Source organism: Bufo bufo, chromosome 1 (genome assembly GCF_905171765.1).
Source record: "Bufo bufo chromosome 1, aBufBuf1.1, whole genome shotgun sequence".
NCBI lineage: Eukaryota > Metazoa > Chordata > Amphibia > Anura > Bufonidae > Bufo > Bufo bufo.
The window spans coordinates 3614045-3632570 of NC_053389.1; the positions used below are offsets into that span (position 1 = coordinate 3614045).

General features: G+C 45.3%; 1 protein-coding gene across 1 annotated transcript in view; it reads left to right on the forward strand.

Annotated features, from left to right (window-relative positions):
- LOC120986844 (pregnancy-specific beta-1-glycoprotein 9-like) overlaps positions 1 to 18526 on the forward strand; it is a 90331-nt gene that overhangs the window by 11445 nt on the left and 60360 nt on the right. Inside the window, exon 3 of the mRNA XM_040415547.1 lies at positions 8935 to 9035. Coding sequence (XP_040271481.1) covers positions 8935 to 9035 — 101 coding nt within the window. The remainder of the gene's footprint in view (positions 1 to 8934; positions 9036 to 18526) is intronic.

The following is an 18526-nucleotide window of genomic DNA, read 5'->3' on the forward strand; positions in this document are numbered from 1 at the left end:
ATATACAGAGGTGTATACAGGACTACATACAGGACTATATACAGAGGTGTATACAGGACTACATACAGGACTACATACAGAGGTGTATACAGGACTACATACAGGACTATATACAGAGGTGTATACAGGACTATATGCAGAGGTGTATACAGGACTACATACCGGACTATATACAGAGGTGTATACAGGACTACATACAGGACTATATACAGAGGTGTATACAGGACTACATACAGGACTATATGCAGAGGTGTATACAGGACTACATACAGGACTATATACAGAGGTGTATACAGGACTATATACAGAGGTGTATACAGGACTACATACAGGACTATATACAGAGGTGTATACAGGACTACATACAGGACTATATACAGAGGTGTATACAGGACTATATACAGAGGTGTATACAGGACTACATACCGGACTATATACAGAGGTGTATACAGGACTACATACCGGACTATATACAGAGGTGTATACAGGACTACATACAGGACTATATACAGAGGTGTATACAGGACTACATACAGGACTATATACAGAGGTGTATACAGGACTACATACAGGACTACATACCGGACTATATACAGAGGTGTATACAGGACTACATACCGGACTATATACAGAGGTGTATACAGGACTACATACAGGACTACATACAGAGGTGTATACAGGACTACATACCAGACTATATACAGAGGTGTATACAGGACTACATACAGGACTACATACAGAGGTGTATACAGGACTACATACCGGACTACATACAGAGGTGTATACAGGACTACATACAGGACTACATACCGGACTATATACAGGGGTGTATACAGGACTACATACCGGACTATATACAGAGGTGTATACAGGACTACATACAGGACTACATACAGGACTATATACAGAGGTGTATACAGGACTACATACAGGACTATATACAGGACTATATACAGAGGTGTATACAGGACTACATACCGGACTATATACAGAGGTGTATACAGGACTACATACAGGACTACATACAGGACTATATACAGAGGTGTATACAGGACTACATACAGGACTACATACAGGACTATATACAGAGGTGTATGCAGGACTACATACAGGACTATATACAGAGGTGTATACAGGACTACATACAGAGGTGTATACAGGACTACATACAGGACTATATACAGAGGTGTATACAGGACTACATACCAGACTATATACAGGGGTGTATACAGGACTACATACCGGACTATATACAGAGGTGTATACAGGACTACATACAGGACTACATACAGAGGTGTATACAGGACTACATACCAGACTATATACAGAGGTGTATACAGGACTACATACAGGACTACATACAGGACTACATACAGAGGTGTATACAGGACTACATACCGGACTATATACAGGGGTGTATACAGGACTACATACAGGACTACATACAGAGGTGTATACAGGACTACATACCAGACTATATACAGAGGTGTATACAGGACTACATACAGGACTACATACAGAGGTGTATACAGGACTACATACAGGACTATATACAGAGGTGTATACAGGACTACATACCGGACTATATACAGAGGTGTATACAGGACTACATACCGGACTATATACAGAGGTGTATACAGGACTACATACAGGACTATATACAGAGGTGTATACAGGACTACATACCGGACTATATACAGAGGTGTATACAGGACTACATACAGGACTACATACAGAGGTGTATACAGGACTACATACAGGACTATATACAGAGGTGTATACAGGACTACATACCAGACTATATACAGAGGTGTATACAGGACTACATACAGGACTACATACAGAGGTGTATACAGGACTACATACAGGACTATATACAGAGGTGTATACAGGACTACATACAGGACTATATACAGAGGTGTATACAGGACTACATACCGGACTATATACAGAGGTGTATACAGGACTACATACCGGACTATATACAGGGGTGTATACAGGACTACATACAGGACTACATACAGAGGTATATACAGAGGTGTATACAGGACTACATACCGGACTATATACAGAGGTGTATACAGGACTACATACCGGACTATATACAGAGGTGTATACAGGACTACATACAGGACTATATACAGAGGTGTATACAGGACTACATACCAGACTATATACAGGGGTGTATACAGGACTACATACAGAGGTGTATACAGGACTACATACAGAGGTGTATACAGGACTACATACAGAGGTGTATACAGGACTACATACAGAGGTGTATACAGGACTACATACAGAGGTGTATACAGGACTACATACAGAGGTGTATACATGACTACATACAGGACTATATACAGAGGTGTATACAGGACTACATACCGGACTATATACAGAGGTGTATACAGGACTACATACAGGACTATATACAGAGGTGTATACAGGACTACATACAGGACTATATACAGAGGTGTATACAGGACTACATACAGGACTATATACAGAGGTGTATACAGGACTACATACAGGACTACATACAGAGGTGTATACAGGACTACATACAGGACTATATACAGAGGTGTATACAGGACTATATGCAGAGGTGTATACAGGACTACATACCGGACTATATACAGAGGTGTATACAGGACTACATACAGGACTATATACAGAGGTGTATACAGGACTACATACAGGACTATATGCAGAGGTGTATACAGGACTACATACAGGACTATATACAGAGGTGTATACAGGACTATATACAGAGGTGTATACAGGACTACATACAGGACTATATACAGAGGTGTATACAGGACTACATACAGGACTATATACAGAGGTGTATACAGGACTATATACAGAGGTGTATACAGGACTACATACCGGACTATATACAGAGGTGTATACAGGACTACATACCGGACTATATACAGAGGTGTATACAGGACTACATACAGGACTATATACAGAGGTGTATACAGGACTACATACAGGACTATATACAGAGGTGTATACAGGACTACATACAGGACTACATACCGGACTATATACAGAGGTGTATACAGGACTACATACCGGACTATATACAGAGGTGTATACAGGACTACATACAGGACTACATACAGAGGTGTATACAGGACTACATACCAGACTATATACAGAGGTGTATACAGGACTACATACAGGACTACATACAGAGGTGTATACAGGACTACATACCGGACTACATACAGAGGTGTATACAGGACTACATACAGGACTACATACCGGACTATATACAGGGGTGTATACAGGACTACATACCGGACTATATACAGAGGTGTATACAGGACTACATACAGGACTACATACAGGACTATATACAGAGGTGTATACAGGACTACATACAGGACTATATACAGGACTATATACAGAGGTGTATACAGGACTACATACCGGACTATATACAGAGGTGTATACAGGACTACATACAGGACTACATACAGGACTATATACAGAGGTGTATACAGGACTACATACAGGACTACATACAGGACTATATACAGAGGTGTATACAGGACTACATACAGAGGTGTATACAGGACTACATACAGGACTATATACAGAGGTGTATACAGGACTACATACCAGACTATATACAGGGGTGTATACAGGACTACATACCGGACTATATACAGAGGTGTATACAGGACTACATACAGGACTACATACAGAGGTGTATACAGGACTACATACCAGACTATATACAGAGGTGTATACAGGACTACATACAGGACTACATACAGGACTACATACAGAGGTGTATACAGGACTACATACCGGACTATATACAGGGGTGTATACAGGACTACATACAGGACTACATACAGAGGTGTATACAGGACTACATACCAGACTATATACAGAGGTGTATACAGGACTACATACAGGACTACATACAGAGGTGTATACAGGACTACATACAGGACTATATACAGAGGTGTATACAGGACTACATACCGGACTATATACAGAGGTGTATACAGGACTACATACCGGACTATATACAGAGGTGTATACAGGACTACATACAGGACTATATACAGAGGTGTATACAGGACTACATACCGGACTATATACAGAGGTGTATACAGGACTACATACAGGACTACATACAGAGGTGTATACAGGACTACATACAGGACTATATACAGAGGTGTATACAGGACTACATACCAGACTATATACAGAGGTGTATACAGGACTACATACAGGACTACATACAGAGGTGTATACAGGACTACATACCGGACTATATACAGGGGTGTATACAGGACTACATACAGGACTACATACAGAGGTATATACAGAGGTGTATACAGGACTACATACCGGACTATATACAGAGGTGTATACAGGACTACATACCGGACTATATACAGAGGTGTATACAGGACTACATACAGGACTATATACAGAGGTGTATACAGGACTACATACCAGACTATATACAGAGGTGTATACAGGACTACATACAGAGGTGTATACAGGACTACATACAGAGGTGTATACAGGACTACATACAGAGGTGTATACAGGACTACATACAGAGGTGTATACAGGACTACATACAGAGGTGTATACAGGACTACATACCGCACTATATACAGAGGTGTATACAGGACTGCATACAGGACTACATACAGAGGTGTATACAGGACTATATACAGAGGTGTATACAGGACTACATACAGAGGTGTATACAGGACTACATACCGGACTATATACAGGGGTGTATACAGGACTACATACCGGACTATATACAGAGGTGTATACAGGACTACATACAGGACTACATACCGGACTATATACAGAGGTGTATACAGGACTACATACCGGACTATATACAGAGGTGTATACAGGACTACATACAGGACTATATACAGAGGTGTATACAGGACTACATACCGGACTATATACAGAGGTGTATACAGGACTACATACCGGACTATATACAGAGGTGTATACAGGACTACATACAGGACTATATACAGAGGTGTATACAGGACTACATACAGGACTATATACAGAGGTGTATACAGGACTACATACAGGACTATATACAGAGGTGTATACAGGACTACATACAGGACTATATACAGAGGTGAATACAGGACTACATACCGGACTATATACAGAGGTGTATACAGGACTATATACAGAGGTGTATACAGGACTACATACAGGACTACATACAGGACTATATACAGAGGTGTATACAGGACTACATACAGGACTATATACAGAGGTGTATACAGGACTACATACCGGACTATATACAGAGGTGTATACAGGACTACATACCGGACTATATACAGAGGTGTATACAGGACTACATACCGGACTATATACAGAGGTGTATACAGGACTACATACCGGACTATATACAGAGGTGTATACAGGACTACATACAGGACTATATACAGAGGTGTATACAGGACTACATACCGGACTATATACAGAGGTGTATACAGGACTACATACAGGACTATATACAGGGGTGTATACAGGACTACATACAGGACTATATACAGAGGTGTATACAGGACTACATACCGGACTATATACAGAGGTGTATACAGGACTACATACAGAGGTGTATACAGGACTACATACAGAGGTGTATACAGGACTACATACAGAGGTGTATACAGGACTACATACCGGACTATATACAGAGGTGTATACAGGACTACATACAGGACTATATACAGAGGTGTATACAGGACTACATACCGGACTATATACAGGGGTGTATACAGGACTACATACCGGACTATATACAGAGGTGTATACAGGACTACATACAGAGGTGTATACAGGACTACATACCGGACTATATACAGAGGTGTATACAGGACTACATACCGGACTATATACAGAGGTGTATGCAGGACTACATACAGGACTATATACAGGACTACATACCAGACTATATACAGAGGTGTATACAGGACTACATACCGGACTATATACAGAGGTGTATACAGGACTACATACAGGACTACATACAGGGGTGTATACAGGACTATATACAGGACTATATACAGAGGTGTATACAGGACTACATACAGGACTACATACAGAGGTGTATACAGGACTACATACAGGACTATATACAGAGGTGTATACAGGACTACATACCGGACTATATACAGAGGTGTATACAGGACTACATACCGGACTATATACAGAGGTGTATACAGGACTACATACAGGACTATATACAGAGGTGTATACAGGACTACATACAGGACTATATACAGAGGTGTATACAGGACTACATACAGGACTATATACAGAGGTGTATACAGGACTACATACCGGACTATATACAGAGGTGTATACAGGACTACATACCGGACTATATACAGAGGTGTATACAGGACTACATACAGGACTACATACAGAGGTGTATACAGGACTACATACCGGACTATATACAGAGGTGTATACAGGACTACATACAGAGGTGAATACAGGACTACATACCGGACTATATACAGAGGTGTATACAGGACTATATACAGAGGTGTATACAGGACTACATACAGGACTATATACAGAGGTGTATACAGGACTACATACCGGACTATATACAGAGGTGTATACAGGACTACATACAGGACTATATACAGAGGTGTATACAGGACTACATACAGGACTACATACAGGACTATATACAGAGGTGTATACAGGACTACATACCGGACTATATACAGAGGTGTATACAGGACTACATACCGGACTATATACAGAGGTGTATACGGGACTACATACAGGACTATATACAGAGGTGTATACAGGACTACATACAGGACTATATACAGAGGTGTATACAGGACTACATACCGGACTATATACAGAGGTGTATACAGGACTACATACCGGACTATATACAGAGGTGTATACAGGACTACATACAGGACTATATACAGAGGTGTATACAGGACTACATACAGGACTACATACAGGACTATATACAGAGGTGTATACAGGACTACATACAGGACTACATACAGGACTATATACAGAGGTGTATACAGGACTACATACCGGACTATATACAGGGGTGTATACAGGACTACATACCGGACTATATACAGAGGTGTATACAGGACTACATACAGAGGTGTATACAGGACTACATACCGGACTATATACAGAGGTGTATACAGGACTACATACCGGACTATATACAGAGGTGTATGCAGGACTACATACAGGACTATATACAGAGGTGTATGCAGGACTACATACAGGACTATATACAGGACTACATACCAGACTATATACAGAGGTGTATACAGGACTACATACCGGACTATATACAGAGGTGTATACAGGACTACATACAGGACTACATACAGGGGTGTATACAGGACTACATACAGGACTATATACAGAGGTGTATACAGGACTACATACAGGACTACATACAGGGGTGTATACAGGACTATATACAGGACTATATACAGAGGTGTATACAGGACTACATACAGGACTACATACAGAGGTGTATACAGGACTACATACAGGACTATATACAGAGGTGTATACAGGACTACATACCGGACTATATACAGAGGTGTATACAGGACTACATACCGGACTATATACAGAGGTGTATACAGGACTACATACAGGACTATATACAGAGGTGTATACAGGACTACATACAGGACTATATACAGAGGTGTATACAGGACTACATACAGGACTATATACAGAGGTGTATACAGGACTACATACCGGACTATATACAGAGGTGTATACAGGACTACATACCGGACTATATACAGAGGTGTATACAGGACTACATACAGGACTACATACAGAGGTGTATACAGGACTACATACCGGACTATATACAGAGGTGTATACAGGACTACATACAGAGGTGAATACAGGACTACATACCGGACTATATACAGAGGTGTATACAGGACTACATACCGGACTATATACAGAGGTGTATACAGGACTACATACAGGACTATATACAGAGGTGTATACAGGACTACATACAGGACTACATACAGGACTATATACAGAGGTGTATACAGGACTACATACCGGACTATATACAGAGGTGTATACAGGACTACATACCGGACTATATACAGAGGTGTATACAGGACTACATACCGGACTATATACAGAGGTGTATACGGGACTACATACCGGACTATATACAGAGGTGTATACAGGACTACATACCGGACTATATACAGAGGTGTATACAGGACTACATACAGGACTATATACAGAGGTGTATACAGGACTACATACCGGACTATATACAGAGGTGTATACAGGACTACATACCGGACTATATACAGAGGTGTATACAGGACTACATACAGGACTATATACAGAGGTGTATACAGGACTACATACAGGACTACATACAGAGGTGTATACAGGACTACATACAGGACTATATACAGGGGTGTATACAGGACTAAATACAGGACTATATACAGAGGTGTATACAGGACTACATACAGGACTATATACAGGGGTGTATACAGGACTACATACAGGACTATATACAGAGGTGTATACAGGACTACATACAGGACTATATACAGAGGTGTATACAGGACTACATACCGGACTATATACAGAGGTGTATACAGGACTACATACAGGACTATATACAGAGGTGTATACAGGACTACATACAGGACTACATACAGGACTATATACAGAGGTGTATACAGGACTACATACAGGACTACATACAGGACTATATACAGAGGTGTATACAGGTTAATGAGTAGACAATACCTGTAGTAATAAGTCACTTTCTTATCAGTGTATTTTCCCAGCTCCTTCCTCGTCGCCATCTTCATACTCACATTCTGTAATTTCCCTCTTGACCGGCAGAATCAGGACTATCTCCCAGGTACCAGAGCTGCAGCAGTCGGCAGGAAAGAGTCTCTACTTCATGGACCTGGTGCTCTGGAGCCTCCTGCTATCCACCATCGGTAAGCTGAAATCAACCTTTACTACAGGGGATATACACTGTGAGGTCTGGAGGATCAGGGACTATACACAGTGTGAGGTCTGGAGGATCGGGGACTATACACACTGTGAGGTCTGGAGGATCGGGGACTATACACACTGTGAGGTCTGGAGGATCGGGGACTATACACAGTGTGAGGTCTGGAGGATCGGGGACTATACACAGTGTGAGGTCTGGAGGATCGGGGACTATACACAGTGTGAGGTCTGGAGGATCGGGGACTATACACAGTGTGAGGTCTGGAGGATCGGGGACTATACACACTGTGAGGTCTGGAGGATCAGGGACTATACACAGTGTGAGGTCTGGAGGATCGGGGACTATACACACTGTGAGGTCTGGAGGATCGGGGACTATACACAGTGTGAGGTCTGGAGGATCAGGGACTATACACACTGTGAGGTCTGGAGGATCGGGAGCTATACACAGTGAGGTATCAAGGATTGGGGACTATACACACTGAGGTATATGCTCGCCATTATTTATATCCTCCTAGTATTATAATGCTCGCCCTGAAATGCCCCCAATATTTATATCGCCCTGTACTGTTATAATGCTCGCCCTAAAGTGCCCCAGTATTTATAATGTTACCTACTGTTATAATGCTCGCCCTGAAGTGCCCCTGGTTTTTATATTGGCCCCTATTTTTATAATGCCTTCGCTGAAATGTGCCCAGTATTTCCAGTATTTCTATCACCCCCTACTGTTATAATGCTCTCCCTGAAGTGCCCCCAGTATTTATATGGTCTCCTACTGCTATAATACTCGCCCTGCAGTGCCTACAGTATTTATATCGCCAACTATTGTTATAATGCTTTCCCTGAAGTGCCCCCAATATTTATATCGCCCGCCACTATTATAATGCTCACCCTGAAGTGCCCCCAGTATTTGTATCGCTCCCTAGTGTAATAATGCTCACCCTGAAGTGCCCCCAGTATTTATATTGCCCTCTACTATTGTAATGCTCGCCCTGACGTGCCTTCAGTATTTATAATGTTACCTACTGTTATAATGTTTACCCTGAACTACCCCCAGTATTTATATTGCCCCCTATTGTTATAATGCTTTCACTGAAGTGCCCCCAGTATTTATGTCGCCCCTATTATTATAATGCTCGCCCTGAAGTGCCCCTGGTATTTATAGTGCCCCTACTGTTATAATGCTCGCCCTGAAGTGCCCCCAGTATTTATATCGCCCCCTATTGTTATAATGTTTTCTATGAAGTGTCCCAGTATTTATATCGCCCCTTTTAATATAATGCTCGCCCTGCAGTGCCCCCAGTATTCATATCTCACCCTATTGTTATTATGCTTTCCCTGAAGTGCCCCCAGTGTTTATATTATCTCCTACTTTATAATGCTCAACCTGACGTGCCCCCAGTATTTATATCGCCCCATATTGTTATAATGCTTTCTATGAAGTGCCCCCAGTATTTATATTGCCCCCTATTAATATAATGCTCGCCCTGAAGTGCCCCTGGTATTTATAGTTCCCTTACTGTTATAATGCTCGCCCTGCAGTGCCCCCAGTATTCATATCTTCACCTATTGTTATTATGCTTGGCCTGAAGTGCCCCCAGTGTTTATATCGTCTCCTACTTTATAATGCTCAACATGAAGTGCCCCCAGTATTTATATTGCCCCCTACTGTTATAATGCTTGCCCTGAAGTTCCCCAGTATTTTTAATGTTACTTACTGTTATAATGCTCACCCTGAAGTGTCCCTGGTATTTATAATTCCCCCTACTGTTATAATGCTCGTCCTGAAGTGCCCCCAGTATTTATATTGCCCCCTGCTATTATAATGCTTGCCCTGAAGTGCCCCCAGTATTTATAGTGCCCCCTGCTATTATAATGCTTGCCCTGAAGTGCCCCCAGTATTTATAGTGCCCCCTGCTATTATAATGCTTGCCCTGAAGTGCCCCCAGTATTTATAGTGCCCCCTGCTATTATAATGCTCCCCCTGAAGTGCCGCTGGTATTTATATTGCCTCCAATTTTTATAATGCTTTCACTGAATTGCCCTCAGTATTTATATCGCCCACTACTATTATAATGCTTGCCCTGAAGTGCTTCCAGTATTTATATTGCCCCCTGCTATTATAATGCTTGCCCTGAAGTGCCCCCAGTATTTATATTGCCCCCTGCTATTATAATGCTTGCCCTGAAGTGCCCCCAGTATTTATAGTGCCCCCTGCTATTATAATGCTTGCCCTGAAGTGCCCCCAGTATTTATAGTGCCCCCTGCTATTATAATGCTTGCCCTGAAGTGCCCCCAGTATTTATAGTGCCCCCTGCTATTATAATGCTTGCCCTGAAGTGCCCCCAGTATTTATAGTGCCCCCTGCTATTATAATGCTCCCCCTGAAGTGCCGCTGGTATTTATATTGCCTCCAATTTTTATAATGCTTTCACTGAATTGCCCTCAGTATTTATATCGCCCACTACTATTATAATGCTTGCCCTGAAGTGCTTCCAGTATTTATATTGGCACCTATAGTTATTATCCTTGCCCTTTATTGTCTCCTACTGTTATAATGCTCGCCCTGAACTTACCCCAAGAATTTATATCACCCCCTACAGTTATAATGCTCGCCCTGAAGTGCCTCCAGTATTTATATTGCCCCCTACTGTTATAATGCTCACCCTGAAGTGCCCCCAGTATTTATATCATCTCCTACTGTTATAATGCTCGCCCTGAAGTGCCTCCAGTATTTATATTGCCCCCTACTTTTATAATACTCACCCTGAACTTACCCCAAGAATTTATATCACCCCCTACAGTTATAATGCTCGCCCTGAAGTGCCTCCAGTATTTATATTGCCCCCTACTGTTATAATGCTCGCCCTGAAGTGCCCCCAGTATTTATATCACCCCCTACAGTTATAATGCTCGCCCTGAATTGCCTCCAGTATTTATAAATTAAATCACACCATCTCACCTGCCCCCTCCAATATACAGTCCCATGTAAATAATATCATTACCCTCCCCAGCCGCCTCCAACATGCAATCCCATATAAACAACCTCACCCCCTCAACAATAAGTCCCATATAAATAACATGACTCTCTCCCACAGCCACCTTCAACATACAGTCCCATGTAAATAACATCCTTCCCTTCAGCTGTAACATACAGTCCCCGTTAAATAACCACAACTCCCAGCATTGCTCTTCCTCTCCCTTCACTTACCTCTCCTCATGTACAGAACTCACCACAGCTTCTTCCCCAGGACTTCTCCTCCTCTCCTGCACTGGTCACATGATGGTGACATCATTGCAGGTCCTTCTCAGACACTGCCTGTAGAAATGATCACATGACTGATGTCACCACAGGTCCTTCAGCTTTTCCAGTGCATTATATTCAATTGTATTGCCCTCCTGAGGATTCACAGTTATATCTGTCTGGCAGGACATTTGGGGCCCGGAACAAAACATCAGGGGCCCAGGCCCTGGATGTTTTACCCTAGCAACGCCCCAGTATCAAAGCTATACACAGTGTAAGGTATGGAGGATCAGGGACCATACACTGTGAGGTATGAAGGATCGGGAGCTATACACACTGTGAGGTATGAAGGATCGGGAGCTATACACACTGTGAGGTATGAAGGATCGGGAGCTATACACACTGTGAGGTATGAAGGATCGGGAGCTATACACACTGTGAGGTATGAAGGATCGGGAGCTATACACACTGTGAGGTATGAAGGATCGGGAGCTATACACACTGTGAGGTATGAAGGATCGGGACTATACACTGAAAGTATGAAGGATCGGGAGCTATACACACTGTGAGGTATGGAGGATCAGGGGATATACACACTGTGAGGTATGAAGGATCGGGAGCTATACACACTGTGAGGTATGAAGGATCGGTTACTATACACACTGTGAGGTCTAGAGGATCGGGGACTATACACACTGTGAGGTCTGGAGGTCCGGGGACTATACACACTGTGAGGTCTGGAGGATCAGGGGTTATACACACTGTGAGGTATGAAGGATCGGGAGCTATACACACTGTGAGGTCTGGAGGATCGGGGACTATACACACTGTGAGGTCTGGAGGATCGGGGACTATACACACTGTGAGGTCTGGAGGATCGGGGACTATACACACTGTGAGGTCTGGAGGATCGGGGACTATACACACTGTGAGGTCTGGAGGATCGGGGACTATACACACTGTGAGGTCTGGAGGATCGGGGACTATACACACTGTGAGGTCTGGAGGATCGGGGACTATACACACTGTGAGGTCTGGAGGATCGGGGACTATACACACTGTGAGGTATGAAGGATCGGTTACTATACACACTGTGAGGTCTGGAGGATCGTGGACTATACACACTGTGAGGTCTGGAGGATCGTGGACTATACACACTGTGAGGTCTGGAGGATCGGGGACTATACACACTGTGAGGTCTGGAGGATCGTGGACTATACACACTGTGAGGTCTGGAGGATCGGGGACTATACACACTGTGAGGTCTGGAGGATCGTGGCTCCATCTTGTCATATTCTGTCTCTTTAGGAGATGCTAGCAGAATGCTGGGGTGTATAGGGAGAGGCATTACCAGTAGACAGAGGGGGGCGCTCATGCCGCTCTACAGAGCACTAGTGAGACGTCATTTGGAGTATTGTGCGCAGTACTGGAGGCCATATCTCCAGAAGGATACTGATACTTTGGAGAGAGTTCAGAGAAGAGCTACTAAACTGGTCCATGGATTGCAGGATAAAACTTACCAGGAAAGATGAAAGGACCTTAACATGTAGAGCTTGGAAGAAAGACGAGACAGAGGCGAGATGAGAGAAACTGCTAAATACATAAAGGGAATCAACAAGGTAAAAGAGGAGAGAAGATTTACAAGAAGAAAAACTGCTACAAGAGGACATAGTGTTAAAATTAGAGGGGCAAAGGGTTAAAAGTAATATAAGGAAGTATTACTTTACTGAGAGAGTAGTGGATGCATGGAATAGCCTTCCTGCAGAAGTGGTAGCTGCAAACACAGTGAAGGAGTTTAAGCATGCATGGGATAGGCATAAGGCCATCCTTCATATAAGATAGGGCCAGGGGGTATCCATAGTATTTAGTATATTGGGCAGACTAGATGGGCCAGATGGTTCTTATCTGCCGACACATTCTAGGTTTCTATGTTATGGAATCTTTTCCACGGAGGATCTTCAGTTACTGATGAGGTCTTCTTCGCTCATCTTCTCCTGGTCCTGTAGATAAGTCCATTATGGATGGTGGTGACAGAGGATACAGTTGCAGCCTGTCCAGGAGGAACAAGTGGAGGATGGGAGTGGTAGTGTCTCTAGTAATAATAGTTATTCATATAGATCAGGTAAAGGACGGCTCACCCCTGACTCAAGCTGGCAAGGTGCTCCAACCCGATGTCGTACCCCGATCACCAGAAATAGAGCAATAATAGTAAAGAAAGGATGGGCACTCTGATACCTGGACCACAGAGTAAGCGATAGGACACTAGTTATTGGTAACAATATATAGAGGTCGCCATGCACATAGAAAATGAAGTGATAAATCCTGAACAGATTAAAACCCTATTAAAATACAATTAATAAAATATAAATATAATGTAATATTAGTCCACTGATATAACTAATATGCGGGGGTGGGGGCCTGATATGCCGGCCAAGGGATCATATATGGATGACCAAGGTTCAGCCAGATTGTATGCAGGCTGCAATACTAAGTGTATTTAATTAGTTACAGCAATGGCCAATACCAATTATATCTCCACAAAATCTAATTCAAATAAAATGCAAAGTGTGCAAATAGTGCCGAACCAGTGCGTCACTAAATGAATACAAAACTAATATTTTAGTGATAAAGCATAATGACATAAAGATGGTATTAATGACTCAGTGCAATAAATAGCAAAAAAGCAAAAAAGCAGTGCTCAAATGGTTACAGTGATAGGTATCCGTGAAGATTAGTCCTAGAACTCAGTCTTTCTGCAACAGTGTAGCAAAGGCTCCTGACAATCGGCTTAATGCTCCAATATTTAATCCGGGAAATATACTGAGTTAGGCCGAGTTCACACGAACGTGTGTGACCCGTGCCTGTGCTGCAGGCCGCAATGCACGATCGCCGGCCGTAGGTCAGCCGCATCGGATCGCGGACCCATTCACTTTAATGGGTCCGCGATCCAGCCGTTCCGCAAAAAGATAGGACTTGTTCTATCTTTTAGCGGAACGGAAGTACGGGACCTAACCCCACGGAGGCACTCCGTAGTCTTTCCGAGGGGTCCCGTCCCGTGCGGCCGTTTCATGATTCCGGATTTGCGGACCTATTGAAGTGAATGGGTCCGCATCCGTGATGCGGAATTCACACGGAACTGAGGCCGTGTATTGCGGCCCGCGATACGGCCACAGATCACACACGTTCGTGTGAACTTAGCCTTATACAATGTAACAATCCAGCGAATCTCTGGTTAAAGCAGCCTTAGGTCGCAGTGGCAATAGCTCATTAAATATGCAGTGAAGCGGTTAAGCAGCAACGTGTGCACATATAGTAAAATGTTTTATTACTCACGTATGGACTTTCTACCGTCCTCACCGTGGCGTCCCACGTAGGAGAAATTCAGGGTAAGATATATCCCTGGGCAGCAAACAAAAAGCAGACTAGCTGTTTAGGTAAAAAACCTGCAAGGTATGACCCTGAGATTTTCCAGGTCCGGCTGTGAGTAGAGGTGCTCGGTACTGCTTGCTCTGTCCCAAGGTCCGGCTGTGAGTAGAGGTGCTCGATACTGCTTGCTCTGTCCCAAGGTCCGGCTGTGAGTAGAGGTGCTCGGTACTGCTTGCTCTGTCCCAAGGTCCGGCTGTGAGTAGAGGTGCTCGATACTGCTTGCTCTGTCCCAAGGTCCGGCTGTGAGTAGAGGTGCTCGGTACTGCTTGCTCTGTCCCAAGGTCCGGCTGTGAGTAGAGGTGCTCGGTACTGCTTGCTCTGTCCCAAGGTCCGGCTGTGAGTAGAGGTGCTCGATACTGCTTGCTCTGTCCCAAGGTCCGGCTGTGAGTAGAGGTGCTCGGTACTGCTTGCTCTGTCCCAAGGTCCGGCCTCTGTCCCAAGGTCCGGCTGTGAGTAGAGGTGCTCGGTACTGCTTGCTCTGTCCCAAGGTCCGGCTGTGAGTAGAGGTGCTCGGTACTGCTTGCTCTGTCCCAAGGTCCGGCTGTGAGTAGAGGTGCTCGATACTGCTTGCTCTGTCCCAAGGTCCGGCTGTGAGTAGAGGTGCTCGGTACTGCTTGCTCTGTCCCAAGGTCCGGCTGTGAGTAGAGGTGCTCGGTACTGCTTGCTCTGTCCCAAGGTCCGGCTGTGAGTAGAGGTGCTCGGTACTGCTTGCTCTGTCCCAAGGTCCGGCTGTGAGTAGAGGTGCTCGGTACTGCTTGCTCTGTCCCAAGGTCCGGCTGTGAGTAGAGGTGCTCGATACTGCTTGCTCTGTCCCAAGGTCCGGCTGTGCGTAGAGGTGCTCGGTACTGCTTGCTCTGTCCCAAGGTCCGGCTGTGAGTAGAGGTGCTCGATACTGCTTGCTCTGTCCCAAGGTCCGGCTGTGAGTAGAGGTGCTCGGTACTGCTTGCTCTGTCCCAAGGTCCGGCTGTGAGTAGAGGTGCTCGGTACTGCTTGCTCTGTCCCAAGGTCCGGCTGTGAGTAGAGGTGCTCGATACTGCTTGCTCTGTCCCAAGGTCCGGCTGTGAGTAGAGGTGCTCGGTACTGCTTGCTCTGTCCCAAGGTCCGGCCTCTGTCCCAAGGTCCGGCTGTGAGTAGAGGTGCTCGGTACTGCTTGCTCTGTCCCAAGGTCCGGCTGTGAGTAGAGGTGCTCGGTACTGCTTGCTCTGTCCCAAGGTCCGGCTGTGAGTAGAGGTGCTCGATACTGCTTGCTCTGTCCCAAGGTCCGGCTGTGAGTAGAGGTGCTCGATACTGCTTGCTCTGTCCCAAGGTCCGGCTGTGAGTAGAGGTGCTCGGTACTGCTTGCTCTGTCCCAAGGTCCGGCTGTGAGTAGAGGTGCTCGGTACTGCTTGCTCTGTCCCAAGGTCCGGCTGTGAGTAGAGGTGCTCGATACTGCTTGCTCTGTCCCAAGGTCCGGCTGTGAGTAGAGGTGCTCGATACTGCTTGCTCTGTCCCAAGGTCCGGCTGTGAGTAGAGGTGCTCGGTACTGCTTGCTCTGTCCCAAGGTCCGGCTGTGAGTAGAGGTGCTCGGTACTGCTTGCTCTGTCCCAAGGTCCGGCTGTGAGTAGAGGTGCTCGATACTGCTTGCTCTGTCCCAAGGTCCGGCTGTGAGTAGAGGTGCTCGATACTGCTTGCTCTGTCCCAAGGTCCGGCTGTGAGTAGAGGTGCTCGATACTGCTTGCTCTGTCCCAAGGTCCGGCTGTGAGTAGAGGTGCTCGGTACTGCTTGCTCTGTCCCAAGGTCCGGCCTCTGTCCCAAGGTCCGGCTGTGAGTAGAGGTGCTCGGTACTGCTTGCTCTGTCCCAAGGTCCGGCTGTGAGTAGAGGTGCTCGGTACTGCTTGCTCTGTCCCAAGGTCCGGCTGTGAGTAGAGGTGCTCGATACTGCTTGCTCTGTCCCAAGGTCCGGCTGTGTGTAGAGGTGCTCGGTACTGCTTGCTCTGTCCCAAGGTCCGGCCTCTGTCCCAAGGTCCGGCTGTGAGTAGAGGTGCTCGGTACTGCTTGCTCTGTCCCAAGGTCCGGCTGTGAGTAGAGGTGCTCGGTACTGCTTGCTCTGTCCCAAGGTCCGGCTGTGAGTAGAGGTGCTCGGTACTGCTTGCTCTGTCCCAAGGTCCGGCTGTGAGTAGAGGTGCTCGGTACTGCTTGCTCTGTCCCAAGGTCCGGCTGTGAGTAGAGGTGCTCGGTACTGCTTGCTCTGTCCCAAGGTCCGGCTGTGAGTAGAGGTGCTCGGTACTGCTTGCTCTGTCCCAAGGTCCGGCTGTGAGTAGAGGTGCTCGGTACTGCTTGCTCTGTCCCAAGGTCCGGCTGTGAGTAGAGGTGCTCGGTACTGCTTGCTCTGTCCCAAGGTCCGGCTGTGAGTAGAGGTGCTCGGTACTGCTTGCTGTCCCAAGGTCCGGCTGTGAGTAGAGGTGCTCGGTACTGCTTGCTGTCCCAAGGTCCGGCTGTGAGTAGAGGTGCTCGGTACTGCTTGCTCTGTCCCAAGGTCCGGCTGTGAGTAGAGGTGCTCGGTACTGCTTGCTCTGTCCCAAGGTCCGGCCTCTGTCCCAAGGTCCGGCTGTGAGTAGAGGTGCTCGGTACTGCTTGCTGTCCCAAGGTCCGGCTGTGAGTAGAGGTGCTCGGTACTGCTTGCTGTCCCAAGGTCCGGCTGTGAGTAGAGGTGCTCGGTACTGCTTGCTCTGTCCCAAGGTCCGGCTGTGAGTAGAGGTGCTCGGTACTGCTTGCTCTGTCCCAAGGTCCGGCTGTGAGTAGAGGTGCTCGGTACTGCTTGCTCTG